The following is a 21,824-nucleotide window of genomic DNA, read 5'->3' as shown; positions in this document are numbered from 1 at the left end:
ACAGCTTCATTTCTTTCGCTCTAGGACCTTGTGAAATAGGGTATTGCTTTTAAAAGGAAAAAAGAAACATTAAACAGTGCCGAGTTTCACTGGTAAATTTCTTTCCCTGACAAAAAGCTTTTTTTTCCCCTCTTCTCCTTTATTAAGGAAACCAAGCTACATACAAGCAAGATAGTCCTTTTCAAATACATATAGACATCTATACATGATCGGATCTGATTAAGTCAAGATGCAGGTTTGCAGATGTGGTCTTACCCTGCGCTGGAGAAAGGCAGGAAAGCGGTGCTGCCCCAGAGCCCAACCCCAGCCCCCACGGGCAACTGTTGGACTCGCAGATGGTGCCAACATGGGTGAGGACCAAGCCGAGCTTTGGACCTACCAGACTTAAAATCTGGCATTAGTTTTTATTATTCCTCCTATGAATATGGAAGGGCACACTGGAAAACTGTATTGGCTTTCATGTGCATCGTAAAATTTGTCTTGATTACCTAAAAGCTTATTATAGCTCAAGCAAAATGACTAATGAGAGTAGAACACGTCCTTATCTCACATACAGGAGCTGGTGCAACACTAACCCTCTCGCCTTCCCTCAAGCCTCTTGCGCTTTGTAAAACGTACTTTTTGTCAAGTTTCCATCTTCAGAAATGTTTTGAATGTGAAGAGTACCTACAAGCACGTTTCAAAGAGGTTGTTCTGAAAGGCCACATTTTCCCCATATTCTGTGTTTTGTAATACTGCAAACCCAAGAGACAAATACAAATTTAGGGATCAAGTTAGCCGACTTCATAGAACAGCACAACTCCTATTCTACATAGCACAAAGCTATTGCCATGACAGTCCCGGAACGATTACAGCCTGTCTGCTACAGGTCATATAGTTTGGGAAAAGAATATGGTTTTTAAGAAAGCGTGCAAAGACAACACGTATATGAAAAACAGTAAAATGGATTAAGAAGTAACAACTATGTTATGTGTCAGGTAACACGATCATGTTTTTCACGTTAGCTTAAGCACTTCAGTTTTACAAGGATCCCAAGATGGATTTTTCTTTTTCCAGCCCTACTTCTTCCCTACCCACCCATGCCTCCTTTCTACCTAGGGTAGAAAGCCTACTTTCTACCATGGTAGGAGGAGGTGACAGAGGGGTGGAGAATGACAAGCAATTCCAAATCCCAACACAGTACCACAGAGCATCTTCCGCAAGCATCACTCCAGCCCGCCCAGCTACTCCTTCATCCATTTGAAACATTGGCCCGACCGTGAAAATGTTAGGAGGGAAGGGGGCACCAGCAACTGAAGATTTTTTAAAATATTTTACCATAAGAAAAACAAAACAAATCACTTTGCTATGTTTTATTTAAGTAGCAAGTCTATCTTTATTTTGTATACTGAAATTCTACAAACTGACTTTATGTCTGCTGTGTATTTTGGACTTTGTTTTTTCTTCAGCAGTTTTTAATACTCATTCCACTCTTGGAAGAGAGGAGAGGTAAGAGACCAGAAAATAAATCCAAAAAGAACAAAATACACTGAAAAAAATCAATTCTGGCTCGTTATTAATATTTGCAGTATCTTCACTAAGAAAGCCCTTTCAACATGCGGCTTGAAAGCATCACAAGCATGGATATAGTTCTTTGTGTTCGGTACCTCACTGTTGCTATTAGCCAATTCTCATGCCAATTCACAAAAGCAAGGACACCAAAAGTTTCAGATTTTCACGTGTTAATAAAAACATTTTAAAAAACAAGACAGGAAAGGGCCTTCATGAGAAAAACGAACAATTGTAACACGTTCTCTTACAGTTTAAGTTAGATTATTGAGTCGGCAATTTCCAAACAAATTTTTATTGCAGTATCTCAGATTAATTAATTAAACCTCTGCAGAAGTTATATAGCACAGTAAACTTTTTCCCCCATATTCATTGTTATGGATGGGTCCGCTTATTCCTAACAGTGTTCCAGTAATATGTATGTATTAAAATCAATTAAAGAACATTTAAAACAAGTTGAGAGCAATATGTAGACCTCCAATTAAGAATGACTTAAAAAACGATTAAAAAAAAAAAGAGTCCATCACAAAGTCTGACAAGACTGCATTACAAATAACTAGTCTCTGTACAATGCATTTTTAATAAAGAATGCACTTCTTCCAGTTGTATTTCACTGATATAAGAATACATTTTTGTCTTACTTGAAATCAGGAACAATAAAAAAAGAAACCAATGAATCAAGAAATCAATGCTGTCAACAAGCTGTTATGGCCAAGGGGTACACCAAATACACCATGGATGGCACTTTGTCTATCCTACATTTCACCCACTTCTATAACTCACATGTAACTCCATCCACACTGTTATAAAGAGTTAAAATCTGCCACTATAAGGGCCACTCATTCTCAGTGAATACCACTGCATAAAATTACTTTGTCTTAGGTTTTCTCCCTCCCTAGGGAGAGGAGAGTACGAAGAGTAACTAGGAACTAAGATTGTCTTTATGAACTTCTTGCATAAGATAATCACTGTCAGAATCCAAGTTGTCTTCATCTACTGATGTTTCTTCTGCCAGACGTTTCATGCCCCGCTGTTGTGAGATGGCCAATGCATATTTAATATTGTAGATATTCCATTCACAGCTGTAAAAATAAATAGCAACATGTTAGAAACAAGATTCCATTTTTCTCCCAAAATAAAAACATCTCTAAAAGAAGACTGTCTCAAAAGTTCTAATACTACGCTATCATCCCCGAAATTACTCCACACTTTTGTGCAGGGTTTTGATTTAAATTTTTAAATGTAACAATACATACAGTTTGGAAACATCTTCAAAATGACGTTGGATGCTTTTCTGAAGGAACTGAATCACAGGGAGCAGCTTCACTGACCTTGAACGAGGAAAACATGCAACTTGCAGTGCGATTTATTTTTACATATGGAAATTAGAACTTTTCTATATTCTCAAAATTTTAACAAGCATACATGTTAACTTTTAAACATGAACATTTTAAGATAATACTAAATAAACAAAAACTTTTTGCTTTTGACTTTGCCCTCAGTGATTATACTCAATACAAGTAATAATATTGCCAGAAATAATTTTTTTTTCTAATATCACACTGCAGCTTGAAGAACTAATTCTGCTTGCTGTAATGATGACAGTTCCTTCCAGTTACTACAATACTTTCTGAACAAGGAAGAGTTTGTTTTAAATCGTCCTCTTCTACTTTATCAGCAAGAAAAGGAGAAAATGTGTTCCAGTCATTTCAGTAACTAAAACATTAATACCATGTTGAAGCAAGGAAAGAGTTACACAATGCATTGTTTCTTTAACCCGCAGGACTCCCTCTCAGAGTACCTCTCACTTAGCCTATTTTAAATTTGTAAATTTGCCCATTTTTATTCCCAAAAGTCTATAAACTCAACACTATGGGTGGGCTGAATATAATTCATATGGCAGGCACATGTAGTTACAGAAAACTAGGTAGGAAAGCAGAATATTAACAAGCTAAAAGTGCATGCTGTAATCACAAGATAAGTCTACAAAATGCAGTCAGTACCTGCACATTATCTTTCAGTTATATTTAATATGCATAGTTGTTTAAAAACACAATTGCCAAAATCCTCTCTCTCTTGAAATCTTGATGCATTTATAGGGTAAGCAAGCTATGCAGTTTTACCTGTAATACTTGGAAAATGTTTTTGTAATTTATCCTCAGAAATGCTATTATGCACTCCAATTCTATCATATACCCTTGTTAGTAAAGAAGTTGTATTAAATTAAAATGTAATTTTTATAAATAAATGTAAATATTTAAATAATATTTATTAAATGTACATGTAATAAATGTAAATTAGGTGGTTTTAACTGTTGTATATGCATCTATCCAGAATGTCAGTAACTGTTAATTAAAAACCTCAAACTGACAGGTTTTTTAAAATGCTTGTCAGCTTTTTGACTTTTACAAGTTCTCACCTTGTTTTCAGTTTCTGTCCATGCAGCATGAGCAACTTATGAGCCCAAATAAGGTAGAACTCTAAATGACAAGATATCTCAAATGCAGAGGCCAGGAACTCCAATACTTTCTCCACGTACAGGTCTGGGAGTGATGAGCAGACAACATCAACTGTGCAAAAAGAAAAAAAAAAGCCCTTAGACATTAGAGTTGAATTACTGTTTGGAATAACATGAAAGAGACCATAGGAAAGCATATAGGGAAGTAGAAGAAAGCACCATCTTGGCAACTATTTGGCATTTCATATTGTATTTCAAGGTACAGTACCATAGTCTCTCAGGAGGCAAGCCTTTCCATCACTACTGTATTTAAAAGCAAGAACTTAATCTCCACCTACCCAAGTTCTTCCTCCTACCAGAATACTCTCCCCACCATCACTCCTTCAGAACTTTTACTTCCACTCTTTCCTCCTTTTTCAGCGTAACTAGACTTTTTTGAAGCCTTGTTGCTTCTGACTTCATATGAATTTCTGTATTCAGTGGAACTAGTTAGGCATAATAATCAGAGGCAATAAAGGATACTTGAAAGATAGAAAAGCTGCCTGCTCACAGAGGAAGTGTTTGAATGCTGTTAGCAATTGTGCAGCATAAAGCAGCATGATTTATAAGCATTCAAAGTAATCTCACAGGTAACTATGATGACCTCATTATATATAAACTTCTCTTAAAAATAACCAACTCCTATTCTCTGTAGCCACCCCAATTGGCCTATGTCACATTCAACAGCGAAAAAGTTATCCACTTTTAAAGAAACAGGCACACGTTCATTCTGTTATCAGTGGATTACAACGCCTGAAATTTCCATGCCTCATCCTCTGCTTCTGAGGTTTTGGCGCCTGCCTACTTACCCAGAGTTGCCTGTGTACATGGAGTTTTGGTTAACTTTGGTAAAAGAGAACTAAGTTTTGCCAGACAGAGGCAAACACCATTATGCCAACAGGTATGCAAAAGGTGGTTTACCCTGATATGCATATTTATCAGGCTTGCTACCTAGGGAATAAGGTAAGAAAATCCTACAAAGCGGTTGGCTGGCAACATACCTGATTTCAGACTCAAGCATGTTTTGACTAGATAAAAGGAATTTTTATTTCTGGGGCGACAACACTGAGGTAAAGGTAAGAAAATATACTTCAGAGTTACTATGACGGAACTGTTAATGAAGTTATGAAGTTAAGTAGAATAGACTACTGAAAGTTTATTTTTAAGGTCATGCCTGTGATATACAGCTAATGAATATGCATATTAGTTATCAAAATGATGAAATGGGCGCTAAATAATGACTTCAGTAAATATCCTCCAAAGCGGAGTGACATCTTACCTGTTTCTTTCGTTTCCGACATGTCACAATTGTGAAAGCATCTGTCTCTTGTTAGAAAGAGCTTGGCACTTAACTAGTAATCTGTTTGGTTTGTGTGAACACAACCCTCTATAAGGACCATATTTACATTTGTTTAGAGGCACGAATATCACTATAACTGAAGGAACAAAAATCATCAGAACTTCAAAGGCTGACAGTTGCAGAGTTGCTCCAAATTTTGGCAGTCCAAAGCAAGACTAATTTTGAGCAGCTGCACAGAGCTTTATCTAGTTGAGTGCTGAACACTTCCAAGGATGGAGACTCCACTACCTCCCTTGGCAACCTTCTGCAGTATTTGACTACCTCCAACATATTATTGTTTTTAATACCTAGTTGGAATTTCCTGTGCTGCAAGAGGTCTGTTGCCTCTTGTCATATCATTGTGCAACTCCAAGTCTGGTTCTGCCTTTTTTCTAACATCCCGTTAGGCACTTGAAGACAGTAAAAATATTCCCCTTCTCTTCTAAAGGCTGAACAAACCCAGCTTTCTTAGGCCTCTCCTCAGCTGTCACGCACTCTGGCCCTCCATTTTCCAAGGCCTCCACCAGATGCTCCAGAGTATCAATGTCTTTCTCATACTGGCGAGCCCAAAACTCGGGCACAGGACTCCTGATGTGATCTCACAAGTGCTTGATAAAGAAGACTAATCACTTTCCTCCAACTGCTGACTACATCCTTGATAGTACAGCCCAGTACCTGGTTGACTGCCTTCATCACAAAGCCACACTGCTAACTCATGTTAAACTTGCTGTGCCCCTCTAACATCAGCTGCTTCTGAGAACTGACATCCAAAAACTTTACCTGCATATCCAGACCTGATCAAATTCCATGTTCAAAAGTCACTAGATGAGCATGCAGTAAAATTAAAACATAAGTTAACACCAAAGAGTCTACTTTTTTTTTTTTTAACAAAAGACCATGCCTTCCTCTTTAGTCTTCAGCTACAGTAGAAAGTCCTTAAATACCAATGTTATAACTCCCCCCCCCCCCCGAGCTTAACTCTGCCCTTTACACTTCAACTTATTTGGCTAACACATCTCTACTAACCCCTAGTTCAGTCAAATTTCATGGAAGATCCACTTACCTTCATTGCTAGGTACAGCCTCTATGACCTCCTGAATTAATTTCTTTTCATTCAGCTTGAAGGCCATGATGATAGCCATAGTATATTCCTTCTGATGCAGTGTTTTGTGTATATTACTGGGTGTGACATCAATATCCAGCTCAAAAGGATCAAAAATTAGTCCAGAGTCCAGTGAATAGATAAGAAGACCCTCTGTGGTAGTGGCTGCCCAGCTTCTTCCTAGAAGAGAAGTAACAATATTTAAAAACAAAGCTGGGTTTTCTAGGACAGAAACAGAAGAGTAATGATTAACAGATGACTCTTCATTGCTTACAAGAAGTGGGTAAGACTGAAAACCATGCATCATTCATGGACCTGTCAGCAATACCAGCTGACAGTGATGTATACTTAAGTTTCCCAATTATCCACTGCACAGGAAACTAGACGACAAACCCAGCAGCATTGTATCACATCTGGAGAGACCATCTCCAACGCATTTGTACTTCATTATTACTCCTCCAATGTTCTACTCTTTTGCTTGTTTTATATGGAATAAAAAAATCTTACATTAATTGTCAATACTCACCTGTAGGAGAGAATCGCAGGCAAGTCACTCTTATTTCTGGTTTAAAGTGTCGGTAACTCATGTCACCTAAAAGAGAAGTTTAGAAGTGATTTACCAAAAGTTGATGGTCTAGCTATCAACTCTAACTATGCTGTTATCATTATGCTGAAAAATAATGTGGAACATGCCAAATTCTGGCAGAGTTAAAGACAGGGTAAGTAAGGGATAGTCCACGTCCAAGAGATCTTACAGCTAAAATAAGTGGTGGGACTGAATTTTGCTCTTTGAAAACAAAATCGTGACTGCTGGGTTCCATACCCAGGAGACCACAGTACCTCCTGGTTCCTGTTGCTTCTACTATGCAGAAGGACCCACCCATACAACAGCTGAACACTTGTGCAACAGATCCCTGTGGCTACAGAACATTCAGGTAATCCTAACTTTAAAACTCAGCTGAACAATTCAAACCCTTCTTATCTTGTATCGACTCTACGTCAAAGGTTTTGATCCACATAAAACTAGTAACAAGACAGCAAAGCCAAAAGCCGTACCTCTTTTTACTCCAGGAAGAGGAATGGCAACACCATCTTCACCTCCAGCCCCTTCATCAATCAGAGCCATGCTGCCAAATTCCGTCATTTTTCTCCGATCTAAGTACTCCTACAAAAAAAATGAAAGTTCCATTCATTCTGCTGAATCTCCTCTCAAACATCTGTATTAATTGAAAATTCTCCATAACATTCAGGAGTTATCTAGTTTATCTAGGATTATTTCTTTGCACTTTCTTCCAAAAGTTTCTCCAAAATCATGGAGAAAACGGACAATTTCACAACAGCGGGCAACAGTGTCCGACCGCAGACGAGAATCAGGCTGCGTCAGTCTTAAGGCCTCAGAACAGCACAACTCAGTTTAGACTGCAGTTTCACATTATTGTATTGTTGTTCTACTTAAGAGATGCATTATTTCCTCAGATGCAGCCCTACTTTTCCTCCCCTTCAGGTTCCATAACTGTACTCTGCTAATGTAAGGGCTGTGTAGCCAGACAGCTATGCAAATGATGTTTTAGGGACCTCCCCACCCCCCATTTTCAAACACCCATCCCCTCCAGGATTCTCTTCCAGCTGGCTCACTTCTGGTATCCTTTTTAAGCCACATATTGAGCTACACTAGCACAATAGAGGACAGCAGAGAAACGAAGGGTGCTTCACAAACCACTGTTGTCAAAGAAATATATTTGGAACCACAGTCAAATACAGCCATGAACACTGGAACAATCATCGTTCTTCCAGGTAAGGGGATGTTAAGAAGGGTTACTGGAATTTTTTCCTTCTGATGCTTTTCATCGTTCACTTCACTTTTAAAGGAATTTAATTTTGCATTTGGCAATATTCAGAAACCGAGTTTGTAAAGGTCAGTGATGTTTTCTGTGTCCATAGCAAAATCCTTCATTTCTTTGCTAACACAAGCAACTGACACCCAGGGAAAGTTAGCTTAGTACAAAATACTGATCATTTAAATTTTCATATTTCCTCGTCAATTGTAAGTGCCAACTGACTTAACTATGCTTAAGAGTTCTGCTCATTCAATACAAACATATTGCAATCTGGCAAGACTTTAGTTAGCTGAATGTTAGGAATTAATTTTGTTTTCTGAGAAATATTTCCGTACCACTCTCCTGCACAAAACCAAGAAAATGAACCTATGCTTAACAAAACATTCAGAAATCCCTCTTAAATGAGATGTTACACCAAAACCGAAGCCTTGGGGGCGAGGAGGGGAAATGAAAAAACCTGACTCCTGTGGTCACATACCTCCATTGCATCTAAAGAAAAGTTGCATGAGATTTCAAATTTTTTCATAAGAATCTGTTCCTTGACATTATATATACAGACAAATTTTGACAATCCACCTGCCAAAATAGATTGACCATCTGCTGAGTAACACAGAGTAGTAAAAGATCTAGTGAAGAAAAAGAGAAAGTAGTTAATTTCACTGCCACATCTGAGCTAAAAGACATGAGTACAATGTGAAGACACAGACCATTCCATGGAAAAAGTGGAGATCTTCATTCACACAATATGTACTTAACACACAAAACCGTTTACCACGAACAAGTACTTGGTGCTTTGCTATGAATCACAAACAATTTAAAACTTCAACAGCTTTTTGAAGTACTTCCATACTTTTGATTCTGAGTCGCAGCTCAATGAATAAGCTCTCAGCTACACCACACACAACATTAAGGATGATCAGAAGAGTTAGAAAAAAACCAATGTCATGACATGTTTTAAAGAGATGGTGGAGAGCTCATCACCAAAAAATACATTTTTTTTCAAAATGTCATTGTTTCCTTTTTTCATTTTGTTTTGAGGGGGAGCAATATGGGGAAAAAAAAGAGGGACTCAAGGGAAAAAGAAAAGAATGAAACACATGAATTCTACATTATGCTTTTTGACAGCACACAAATTCAATTTTCCTTTAAACATTACTTCACATGCATAGTAATGTGTAATAAAACCCACAGCATATTTACTTTTTTTTTTTAAATTTAACAGTTTCTACACACTAGTAGTGCGTAGAATACTAGTACCTACATAGCAAGATATCCACTTAAAACCTATCACCTTTGGCCAATGAACAACTTGTCATGAGAAGCTTAATATTATGCTGGCAACACATGTTTATAACTGATGAAAAAAAAAAGATGCTCAAAATCATGCTGATCAGTGGGTGAACACAGCAAAAGACAAAAAGGATCCATCCAGATGTCAAGTTGGGCAGTCTTTTAAAATCCATCATCAGAACCAAAATATTTGAACAGCAGATGCACTCTGAAATCCTCACGTAAAAACCAAATGGAAAGAAACAATTCAAAAGCAAAAGCCAGTGTTGCACCCTCTTTTCACTGCAACCTCATTTACTTACTTTCCCTTGGCTGCTTGTTTGGCAGTAATTTTATCAAGCTCCTTCCTTCCCATCTGAAGATCATGCCTTCCCTCAATTGAGCCAGTTTGCACTGCATTTTCATGATCCCAAAATGTTATCTGTCCATTCAAAGCAGCAACTGCAAGCTCCTTGCCATCAGGACGGAAAGCAACAACAAGAACTGCAAAGAATTTAATTAACAGTTAAAAATGCAGTCAGATCTTTTCCTAAGAAAATATCCTGTATTTTTCTAGGATCCTAGCTACCAGAAAAAGCTTAGGAGTAACAAGTATGACCGTACTTTCTCTCTGGACAACATTCAAATGTTTAGCTAATTATAAAGCTAGAGCTAGTATGAAATAAAAAAGATTTCTTGCACTGTTAACTAAGTACTATAGAGAACTATCTCAACTTTTGGTTTTCATTACCAAGAATGAGTCTGTCTGTATCTGACATGTTCTGTTGTCAGTTCTTGAAATATTTTTGATAATATTTTTCTGTTTGATAGAAGACAAAATAAAGGTTACCATCTGAGTTCAATATTAGGGTCTCCTTAGTTCTCCAGCTGTCTAACATATCCCATAACTTGACAGTTTTATCCCAAGAGGCACTAGCTAGAACACACTTCATTGGGTTAAAGGACAAACTGCTGATGGGACCCTCATGACCTGATAAGACCTAATAAAAGAAGAAAAGATAAAATGGAATTAGGTGAAAGAAACTGAAATACATGTAGTCTGCATTCAGCAAGCTCTAAATATAACAATGAAACCATGCTTAACTTGTCCACACATGCTTGAGGTTACTTTTGGACATGTAGCATGATACATATCAGTGATTCTCAACTTTTCATTTTCAGAAGTTTTAAAAAAATAGTCATGGAAGTGCGAGCCACTCTTACGCACACATATAATCTCTTTAGAGACCAAGACTTAGGAATACGGTGCACTTCCCCCCCCCGCCCTTATCAGAACAATCAGACCAACCATGAAAAAGCAAGTCATTGCTCTGAGAATTCAGTATGTCCTGCAGCTGAAAACATTTAAGAGAAAACAGTAATAAAAACTGTGAATAAGAATAATACAGATTTTTATGGCATGGAGCTCCTACTCCTCTCAAAAGAAATCAAGGAAAGAAACTAAACTCAAAACTCTGGAGATCCACTCAAGTATATGCTGAGTTACTATTAATGATCTGTATTCAACAGCTATGCCAGATTAAATACATGAATCGCTGAGTTCATCTACTTGTACAAGATGTACATAATGCTCAAAAACTGAAAATAGCAAATGAGCTTGATTTGCTCAGAAGTTAGTGTTATTACATCCACTCTCAAGAGAATGCATTTCAAACTAGCAGTAAGACAGCGGGGATTTAACTTAATAGTCTTCTCGCCCTACACAATAAAAACCTTCTACACAAGAAATCGTGCCCCTGCTCTGCTGCAGCAAAACTGTCTATGAAATCTGTACCGATCTTAGGACAGCACCTACAATTTCTTCATTACTTGCAGAAAATACGTAGAAAATAACATCTCTGAACAACTACTGGAGGAAAGAGACTCATGCCCATGTGTTAGCTCAGCAATACTGCAGTTACTTCATCAGCTAGAAAGAGCTCAATACTCAAAAATTCTAAAAACTATTTCTCACACAAATCCAGGATAGCCTCCATGCAATAAATTAAAAATTGCTGAGAGTAACATAGCGTAGCTCCAGTTCTTGAATACAAATATAACAAAACATTTCATGTTGTATTAAAACCCTCCGACTAATCCCAAAGTTACTTAGTATCATCATGATCTAATCCCAAAGTTACTTAGTATCATCACGATCTATATTATGTGTTAGATTCAAGCCCTCCAACCCTGTAGGTCCTTACATCTAGCAGCCTCCCACTCTGCATTGACCAGATGAATATTTCAAAGGAATCCTGGGAACCAGCCGATACAATCTCGCCACTGGAGTCCACAGCTAAACAAGAGAACTGACTTGGTCGTGGGGATGTAAAGGTTCGGAAATTGCGGTATCTGTTGTAAATGTGAAAATAAATTACGAGAACTTTTTAGGTAGATTTAAACATGTGTTTTACAAATGTATTTAAAAAAGGACTTAATTTTACTTGTAAAGTCTTTTAAGCTATCTACAGAAAAAATATTCTTTGTATAAAATTGGATGCAACGCCTCGGAATGATTCCAAGATTCAAAAAAGCTGTTATTAACTCTGCAGAAATAACAGCCAAAAATACTTAAACAGAAGAGCTTTCTTCCATTATGTAGCATATGTCCATTCTTTAGAAAGCATGGGCTTGTTTACACATCCAGTTCCGTACACAGGTGTGTTATAATGGCTCAACCACTAGAACTATGACAAACGTTCTGTTAGACAGGTGCCTTCTCCCTATTTGAGTAGTAAAGCCAGACAATGATGTTACTGGACTTCCAGTTTCTTTGAGGAAAGTTCTTCCAGAATTTTCTTCACAGAAACTGGATGAAGTGGCAGGATTCCTAATTACTACCTAAACTTGAATCAAAGGCTGAACCAAAAATCAATAAAGCAATACTCACATTTGTGCAACTTCAACTTGAAACAAGCAATCAGCAGTTTGCTGTATTTTGGGGTGTGAAAGCTGAAGACTAAATGAGACACAAAAGCTTTATAAAGAGTTACCTGTGTAGATCAAAGGCACGCACTGTTCCATCTAGGGAAGCACTCAAAATGACATAACCATTGGAAGTAAAAGTTACAGCAGTTACACCACTGCTGTGTTCTGTAAAAGTGACAAAACAAAAGCTGCTTGAAGTGTTCCACACTTTCACCTGCAAGAGAGACAAGAAAAGCCTTCTTAGCGTTTCCATCATCAGTTCAGAGAGAAAGTAAGGGTAAGGCAACAGAAGAGTGAAGAAAAGTTAGTCCTAAAACTCTGCGATAGCCTAAAGGACTTTCAGTACCATCAGTAACGAATTCTGTGCAAGTGAGACAAACAGGGCCACAGCTCACCATTAAACACCTACAGACACATATACAACATGAAAATCTAAGTGGAGACAGACAAAAAAAATTCAAAGCTAATTTTCAAGGAAAGCTACAGCACCTGGTAAGCATCTCAGGCTCCCAAGCTTTGGGCTGTCCACTGATAAGACAAGTGTCAAATTCAAAACCAACTGTGAAGCCATTCCAGAAGTTACAATTGAGATGTTATTTCAATCTTTTTTTTCCCCCTAAACAAAAATGTTACGTGTTTAGCTATCTGCAGTTTGAGACTTCTGGGGTTTGGCCAATTTTAAATCTGAATGGCAGAAATCACGAAGTGGCAGGTCTTTTTTCTGATATTCAGAAGTTTTGATAGGAAACAAGAAACTATCTTTGTCCCATTTATGTGCCAAGAGATTGTGGGATTACTCCACAATACATCTTTTTAAAAAAAGTACATGTACACCTAGCCTACCATTTCAATACAAGTCAACCATGAGAAGCTAATTTTTGTTTTAAATAGCAAGCTTCTGCAGTGGTACATTTCAGAAAAATCTGTTTAAGAATTGCACTTTTATAAATAATTTGAAATGAATTTTGCATCAAAACCACTTATTAAAAGGGCATGAATTTGCTGATATTCATTCATCCCAAAGCATCAAAACCACTTATTAAAAGGGCATGAATTTGCTGATATTCATTCATCCCAAAGTATCATGGAACCATAAGCATACATAAATTAACATTTGATGAATTAGATCTTTTTGTGTCTATGGTGACTGCAACTATAATAATTAAAAAAAATCATCTCCTAAAAAGCATAAGGGATGCAATTTGCAGAGAATACCAATAACAGCAAATCAAAATATACATATACATATGCTCTAGAGAGAAAAATCAAAACATTTAAGTGAGGACAAAAAATTATGACTTTATATTAAGAAAAACATGTATCAGTTACAGTAACAGAGCTTTCTACATAAAATGGAAATTCAAGCTGCTTACTATGTTATTAAGACTAAAGTTCATATTTCAGTGATACTGCATCACTTACTTTCCCATCCTCGCATCACTTACTTTCCCATCCTCGCCTCCAGTTACTATGTATTGTCCATCTGGAGAATATGCTACCGAAACCATGCTGTTGAAATGTCCCTGCTGCTTCAGCACATAGGACTCGCTTTGCCATTCCCACACCAGGAGCTGACCCAAACCTATAAACACATGAGAAGAATTAACCTGAATTATGAATACAACGATGAGACTCTGCAAATGCAAGCCAAAAAACACATACAGACCAAAAAAAATTTACAAACCTGAACATCCAAAGGCAATCCAGTCACCAGTACAGTTGATAGAAATAGAAGCTATCCTTTGGTCTGAAATACTGAAGTAAGAGAATTACCCAATAAACAAACTTGTGTTTTCGTGCCTTCTGTGATAAAACTTCAAATCTAGGGTTTATTTCCTCTGTTCAAGCAAGTTTTTTGCTTACTTTACTGAATTTCTGTATCACTGTAACATCAAAAGCAGCATGTATATTCTTTCCTTTATTATAGTCAAAAACATCAAACAGGCAGTACCGCCTTATTTGGAATGAAGAGAGAGTATCTACATCCCAAAGACATACTTGCCAGCACAGAGTAAAACTCCCCACGTTCAAGAAAAAAAACCACAATTTTTTGTACAGGGAAATTATGCATTCTTTAGCTAGCATCACACAGCGATGGAAAAGAATTATGGTTTTATTTTTCAGCTTAGTGACAATTTACAGACAATTTTACATATGCAGAACTTTTTTTTCAGATACTATATTTTCTACAAAGAAACTACAATGTGAAGTCCAAAGCACTGAAGAAATCTATAGCCAACAACTATGAGGAACTCAGGAGTTCCTCATTCAGATCTCACTTTTCCATAATAAGCCATGGAATGGAGTATAGGATGGTATTTTAAGCCTAACTATAATTCTGCCCCTCCAGAAATTACAATACTAAATAGATACTTACGTTTAAGATTTTTGTGCTCCGATTATTCATCCTTCACTACTAAACATGGTTTGTTCTCAGTCAAACAAACAAACCCCAAAAACATACCCCCCACACCAAACCAAAAAACAACCATAACCCCATACCTCACCTCAAGGAGTGGATCAGATTGAAATCTGGAAGCTCATGGAGGTGAAAGATTCCAGAGGCAAAACCAGTGACTAAAAGGTGGGTTTTCTTGTGATAAGCTGCAGATGTCAGGTTATTAAAGTCTCCCTCTTTATTGAAAAAATACCTGGCATCAAAGAAATAAGAAAAAAGTAAACAATGCAAAAGAAAATTAGGCAGCTATAGTTGCATTTCAATATAGGTCAAATGTTTTGATCAAGGTATCCTACAATAAAACTAAAAAGCGGTAGTTCCAGGAATTGCTAAATATATGTACTTTGCATAGCTAGTGAAAGTTAATTATCTTCTTTTCCTCAATGTTTACAGCTGCTACAGTAATCTGATTATTAGAAGTGACACCTGATCACATGCAATGGAAGGGATTAAAAGTTAACCTCAGAGGAACTGCACTGTGCATTTCCTTTTGATCATCTAATGCCAGTATGGGTGACTCATGAATTTACTGGTTATCCTTCTATACATGAGTCCTCTTACAGAGGAAGGAGTTGAAGCAATAGTCATAAATGTTATACCCCTGGTGAAGAAGGTTTTTGCAGTTTCTTTGTAGCTGTATCTCTTACTGGAACTGAACAGATAAGCACTAAACAGATAACATAATGGAGCATCTGAACATTATCCAACAGTTGTATACTCCACATTCCTTCAGTCTGGAAGTGATGTTCCCTGAGGCTAATTCCAACCTGGATTGGGGTAGGGTACTTTCTTTATGCTTCCTTTACAGTCAGAAAGACCGAGAACAGAAGCCTGATGTCAGGTGTTCCCAATTGGCCCCAACATGCATCCCGACTCTCCCTCACTCCGCTGCCCATGAACATTATCCTCCTTCAAGCAAAGCTAATTGCTGTGACTATCTTAAAACTGGATTATTCTTTGTAAGCCATGTCTCCTTTGATGTGGACAGATAGGGAGATCCTTCAGGAAGGCATCTCCAAGTAGTTCACCAAAAAGGCTGATGAGCTATCTTTATCAAACTGTTGCCGTCACCTCTTGAAGTCAACCAATATCTTCTTCTCCATACTTAGTTAGAGGATATTGTACCAAAGATCTCCTCACACTTTCTGACTTTCAAACACTAAAACATACGCCATAAGTCAATATTTCTTGTATTATTAAAATTACACTGACTTGTTCTGAAGGTGAAGGATATCGCCCTTCATGTAGCCAAGTTATGACAAACAGGTGTTCTACTGAAACTATTTAAAATGACATCTATAGTAAATTACTAAATCCTGGGCAGAGATTTATACTGCTTTGAATGAGTGATAAAGGGTGAAAAAAGCCCAATATAGTAAATCCCCATAACAACTCTGTCTTTGGAAAACTGAAAATCACTTACTTTGCAACACGTGAATATTTAACCTTATTTCTAGTCTCTTGTTCATTTGGATTGACTTTTCCATGAATTTCTTCACCCTTCGGCTCTTCAGGAAACTCTTCATCATTTTCTGCTGCATTCTCTTCCCCAGCTGCATCTTTAGGGGGCATAGGCTTCAAACCATCGAGCTCTGTATCGCACTGCCACACACAGAGAGCTGCATCCTGGCTTATTGTGTACAGCTAGAATACAAACACACAGACGTACAATTATCGTGCAATACCTATGCTTTGTACTCTGCTGTCTTGTTATGAATATAGAATTGCAGAAGGGTTAGCAAGTCTGCACTTTATCATTAGGACAATATATTACTTAGGCCTCTAGAATTTGAGGTGCTTTGATCTGGAAAACTCACTTGTCCTGAGAAACTGGTGATTTACTTTACCTGCCCTCAGAGAAATTTTGAAAAGACCGAAGGCAATTTGATTACCAGTTGGCATTACAGCTGATTTTTTTTTTTTTCATATTTACAACTATAACTTTTGAGGGGGAGCAATTTTAAATAACTTACTCTCGTTCTAAAATTTACTTCTTCAAATGTTCACGGAATTTAAACTCCTGATCACAGCAGAGGAGTCAAGAGACATATTGCTTACGCGTTTTCTAAATTCTGAGATATTATCAAAATAGTCAGCATCCTTACCTACAGGTAAGATTCTGCTTCAACTATTTTAATATTAAAATTCAAGAATGTTGTGTGATTATACATACATCTAGACTGTTCTCTTCAAAAAAGCAGGCTACTATTATATCTTTATGCCCTCCAAGTGAGTAGTAAATCAAGTTTGCCCATCGTTCTGCTCCAAACACCCATGTAGACATGTCCTTGCTCCCTACTGCAAAACACCTACAAAAGAAAAGGCAATTTGAATTAGAACGCTGGTTTGCAAAACTCTTCACTGGGTGGAGAACATTCTGAATGGGAAGACACCAGTCACCACTTTAAAAGTAATTTTACACACAAGAGTTGTAAACTGAGATTGCCAACTCTAGCAGAGGTAGATGGGATTAAATACACTCAAAAGGTCAACCATGCTCACATTACTGAAATATGTTCCTTTTATCGATAACTAGGCATTTTCAAGCAAGAATGCATTGTTGATCCCCAATACATGCATATTTTATACTTTATATTCTGCCTAATTATAATTTTTTTTTAATTCAAGGTAGAATTAGAAACAGAAGAGCCAAAAAGAATTTTTAAAGCTAGTACAATACTTTATAGCAAAGCAAATGGACTGTAACATGCATACAAATATTAACAATGTGAGCGGGTAGACAGTACTTTAGTTTAACAACTCACTTGGAATCATCAGTCCAGTCGATACAAGTTGTTTCATCATATGGACCGTAATAAGTTTTGTCCAGAACAAATGCATTAAACTCTCGTTTCCTCCCAGGAGCATGGTACATAAGAGCAACATTGTCTTTTGTAATCACAAACTTCCTGTCACGGGGGGGGGGGGGAAAGTATAATTGCACACAAAGCTGTTAAAGCAAACAATTGTTCAGTACAGACAGCAATGCAATACAACAAAACAATGTTAAAAAGGTTTCTGCGTTACTGAAATGATAAATATGGATTGCTTTCGAATTAAAAACAGAAAATTATTTGCAGATTGATACTATCCCCCCAACTTCATGAACGCAGGTATACCTTATGCATTATAAGGCAGAAAACCTTCAGTAAAAATCACCTAAGTTGAATAATGAAATATTTATTCTCTCATTCTCACAAAGGAAGGAAAAGTTCAAACATTCAAAACAAGATATTCTATTTCAACCTCTCTTCACCTCCATATATTGGCCACTTTCACAAACACAAAGCGTCTGCATCCCTGTTAAACATATCCTCTAATCTGGTCGTTGCCAGTATAATTCCCTAACACAGAACTGTGACTGCAACTTTCAAGCCAAAACTCATTCATGATGACTTGAAGTCAATCCAACTGAGGAATGCACCAAAAGGGGAACTCCGCACTTTTTCCTCTCACCCTTCTGATACCTCTAACATTTAGGTCACCACACTTTGGCTCCATGACCATGCAGCCAAGGGATATGAAGAGAGGCACTCATAGAATCATAAAGGTGGGAAAAGACCTCTAAGATCATCGAGTCCAACCGTCAATCCAACACCACCATGCCCACTAAACCATGTCCCTAAGCGCCTCATCTACATGTCTTTTAAATACTTCCAGGGATGGTGAGTCAACCACTGTTCCAATATTTGACCACTCTTTCACTAAAGAAATTTCTCCTAATGTCCAGTCTAAACCTCCCTTGGCGCAAATTGAGACCATTTCCTCTCGTCCTATTGCTAGTTGCTTGGGAGAAGAGACCAACACCCACCTCGCTACAACCTCCTTCCAGGTAGTTGTAGAGCGCGATGAGGTCTCCCCTCAGCCTCCTCTTCTCCAGACTAAACAACCCCTGTTCCCTCAGCCGCTCCTCATAAGACTTGTGCTCCAGGCCCTTCACCAGCTTCGTTGCCCTTCTCTGGACACGCTCCAGCACCTCAATGTCCTTCTTGTAGTGAGGGGCCCAAAACTGAACACAGTATTCGAGGTGCGGCCTCCCCAGTGCCAAATACAGGGGCACGATCACCTCCCTACTCCTGCTGGCCACACTATTTCTGATACAGGCCAGGACGCCGTCGGTCTTCATGTTCAGCTGGCTGTCAACCAGCACCCCCAGATCCTTTTCTACCTGGCAACTTTCCAGCCACTCTTCCCCAGTCCTGTGGTGTTGCATGGGGTTGTTGTGACCCAAGTGCAGGACCTGGATTCACCCGATTCAGAGAACTGCCTCTTTCAGTAGCACAGCTGTCTTAGACTAACGCAAGTCAGCAGTGAAACTGCACCGCCACGAGTGCCACCATGCGACCCTGCAGCACTGATTTTCCCCCCCGTGGGCTCTTTCACCTTACCTATGACACATAAGAACAGTTAAGACTCACAGCAAATCTTCTATGTTCCTGAGAGTTCCACCATAGAGAGACAATATCTGTGACAGGCAACTTTCCAGCTAGTATCTGTTTCCAAGGCCTTGCTTTTCCTCTTTTCTTCCCCTCTCAACCTTACGGATAAAGTGACTCTGATCAGCTCAAAATCTCCCCTACGTTAATCAATAGGTATCATCCCCAGATGGGTCAGAATGTCTTAATAATTACAACTAGTTTATGGGGTAATTTCTGTTGTTTTGTTCTACAGCATGCACATTTTACTTACTTGCCATCAGGGGAAAAGCTGACACTGTGAACTGGCTTGTGAAAATAAAAGTGATGTATCACACATTTACCGATCAAACTGACAAGCAAGGCAGCTCCCTCTGTAAGGGCAGAAAAAGAAGGATCATGGAAATAACCCAGTTCCCAAAGAAACCATAACCCTAGCAAGCTTAGTTTCTTTGCTTACAGAGGGGTACTGTACTTCCTCAGAAACTTTTCAAGACAGCGTACTTAATATTATTAAGAAGAAAAAAACAATCAAAATTACAAGTCACTGTCTAAATTCTGTACATAAGTTCTTTTTAAGTTCTGTAAATAAAGACACCTTCCCCTGAAATTCTCACACAATTTTCAAAGCAGAGGACTTCTAATTTGTGTTAAGGTTGAATACCTAGCAATACAGACTTTCCTCTTCAGGCTGTATTTTTATTTCATTCTTTTATAAAACAAATGTCTCCTTTATGAAAGTACCTTCATCAATTAGTATGGCAAGACTTCCATCTGGAGAGAGCCCCACGCACACAATATTAAGCCGTGTAGCCAATGGGAATGTCTCGCACTTATTACTGCAAGAAAAAGATAAAACAGTAAATTGGGTACAAGGATGTAGAAATCACAGTCATCTTCAGTATCAATAAAATATGGTTAGAGACCTACGTTAAAGCCACTGAATCAACTTAGATGTAAAACCCCCACGACTTTCTTTAGCTGCCACAATCCCACAAACACCAGCTCTCTAAGAGATGGGCTCCTGACAAGGATCCCGGTATAACGAGCATCAATCACAACTCTGGCCTATAGGAAAAGGCAGATGACAGTCTAGGCTTTGCATATATGAGAGACAAGACAAGACAGAAGCACACAAAGAAACCACATGACTAAATGAAATGCAAACCATATTTTCCCCCTCTTTGTTTCTAAAACACATCTTTACATACTACTTATGTTATTCTCCCTATAGACCTATGTACAGAAAATCTGCACCGTGCAGCACCTCGAGAATTATTCTACTAGGCAGGCTTCTACCTTTTAACGCTAAGCCAGAAACTTTTCAGGACATTCTGGGAAGGCAAACCATTCCTGAGAACCCCAGCCCATGCCAGCAGCACCCCCACACTCCGCCCGTCCTCTCATGCAGGACTGCGAGAGCCGGCGGTAGGACTGCGAGAGCACCGTCCTTCCCCCCACCCACCCGCTACGGAGAACGCGGACTTGGCTGCCGCCGTGCCGCCCTCGGGTCGGCCTCCACAACCTCCTCTCAGCTTTACACCCCCCAAAAAAACCGTGCTGGCAGTACCAGGCCCTTCCCCCTCCCCCCCGCCGGCAGGCTGGGCCTGAGAGGGGAGGGAGGACGCAGACGCCGGGGCTCGCTTACTTCTTTAGGTCGAAGACGGAGATTCTGTTCCCGACAGGGCTGATGAGGGCGCTGCCATCGCGGGTGAAGTTGAGGTTCCCGCGGCGGTACACGGTGCCCAGCAGGCCGGAGAACTGCGAGGGGAGGAGGAGGAAGGAAAACAGAAAGAGAGGGCGGTTAAGGGAGCCGGGAGAGGCAGGCAGGGGCCACCGGCGGCTGCCGCCGGGCACTCACCCGGTACGCGAACTTCATGGCGGCGGCGGCCCCACGTGAGGAGCGCGTGGAGCCGATGCCGGCACTCGTAGCCACGGAACAACGGCAGCGCAGGGGCGGACGCGCGGCGATCCCGCGCATGCGCCCGTAGAGGAGGCGGTGGCGGCGGCTTCCCGCCGCGGGCGGGGCCGGAGCCAGGGCAAGGCCGTTGGTGGTGCCGGAGCCGCGCTCCAGCGGCCGGCCCTCCCCTCCGGCCTCACTGGGTAGAGGGGGGGACTCGCCGCCAGAAGGAGGGGCGCCGGCGTTAAGGGCGTTCGGTGTTACCGGTCTCCCCTTCTCTGCTTGCACTTCTTGGCACAGATCGCGCCGTCAGCCGGCCTCTGCAGCCGGGGCCGAGTTCATTTCTTCAGCCGTTCCCGCCTCTCCTCAGGCCAGCGCCGCGGTAGCATCCAGGGGAGCCAAAACGGGAGTACGAACAACCACCGCGGCCCAGGCGGCGGGACGTGCGGCGGTGGCCGGGGGGCTACTCGGAAGCTGAAAAGCAGCAGCCCTGCCGCGGCTGCCCCGCGGGTGCTGGGCGGCTCTTTTCC

At 39.6% G+C, this 21,824-nt stretch overlaps 1 protein-coding gene across 1 annotated transcript; it reads right to left on the bottom strand.

Moving 5' to 3' along the window:
* Window positions 1-1,827: 1,827 nt before the first annotated feature.
* On the bottom strand, window positions 1,828-21,366 carry PWP2 (PWP2 small subunit processome component). Its single transcript, XM_075173688.1, has 21 exons — window positions 21,256-21,366; window positions 21,043-21,155; window positions 20,139-20,233; window positions 19,669-19,768; window positions 17,745-17,888; window positions 17,153-17,288; window positions 16,403-16,623; window positions 15,029-15,172; window positions 14,206-14,276; window positions 13,967-14,103; window positions 12,587-12,735; window positions 11,798-11,945; window positions 10,444-10,594; window positions 9,917-10,097; window positions 8,803-8,950; window positions 7,543-7,651; window positions 7,013-7,078; window positions 6,448-6,666; window positions 3,968-4,118; window positions 2,805-2,879; window positions 1,828-2,630 (listed from the first exon to the last, which is right to left on the bottom strand). The coding sequence occupies exons 1-21, from the start codon at window positions 21,271-21,273 to the stop codon at window positions 2,471-2,473; spliced, it is 2,736 nt and encodes a 911-aa protein (XP_075029789.1). The 5' UTR covers window positions 21,274-21,366; the 3' UTR covers window positions 1,828-2,470.
* Between the last annotated feature and the right edge of the window lie 458 nt (window positions 21,367-21,824).

This window comes from Calonectris borealis, chromosome 1 (genome assembly GCF_964195595.1).
Source record: "Calonectris borealis chromosome 1, bCalBor7.hap1.2, whole genome shotgun sequence".
In the NCBI taxonomy this organism is placed as follows: Eukaryota; Metazoa; Chordata; class Aves; order Procellariiformes; family Procellariidae; genus Calonectris; species Calonectris borealis.
This window is presented reverse-complemented; position numbering and strand designations above follow the sequence as displayed.

Coding starts and splice junctions, on each gene's coding strand:
- PWP2 (XM_075173688.1), bottom strand. Junction 20,234..21,042: donor TCCGTCTTCGACCTAAAGAA/GTAAGCGAGCCC, acceptor TTTTTCTTGCAG/TAATAAGTGCGAGACATTCC. Junction 4,119..6,447: donor GGCTGTACCTAGCAATGAAG/GTAAGTGGATCT, acceptor CTTTTTGCACAG/TTGATGTTGTCTGCTCATCA.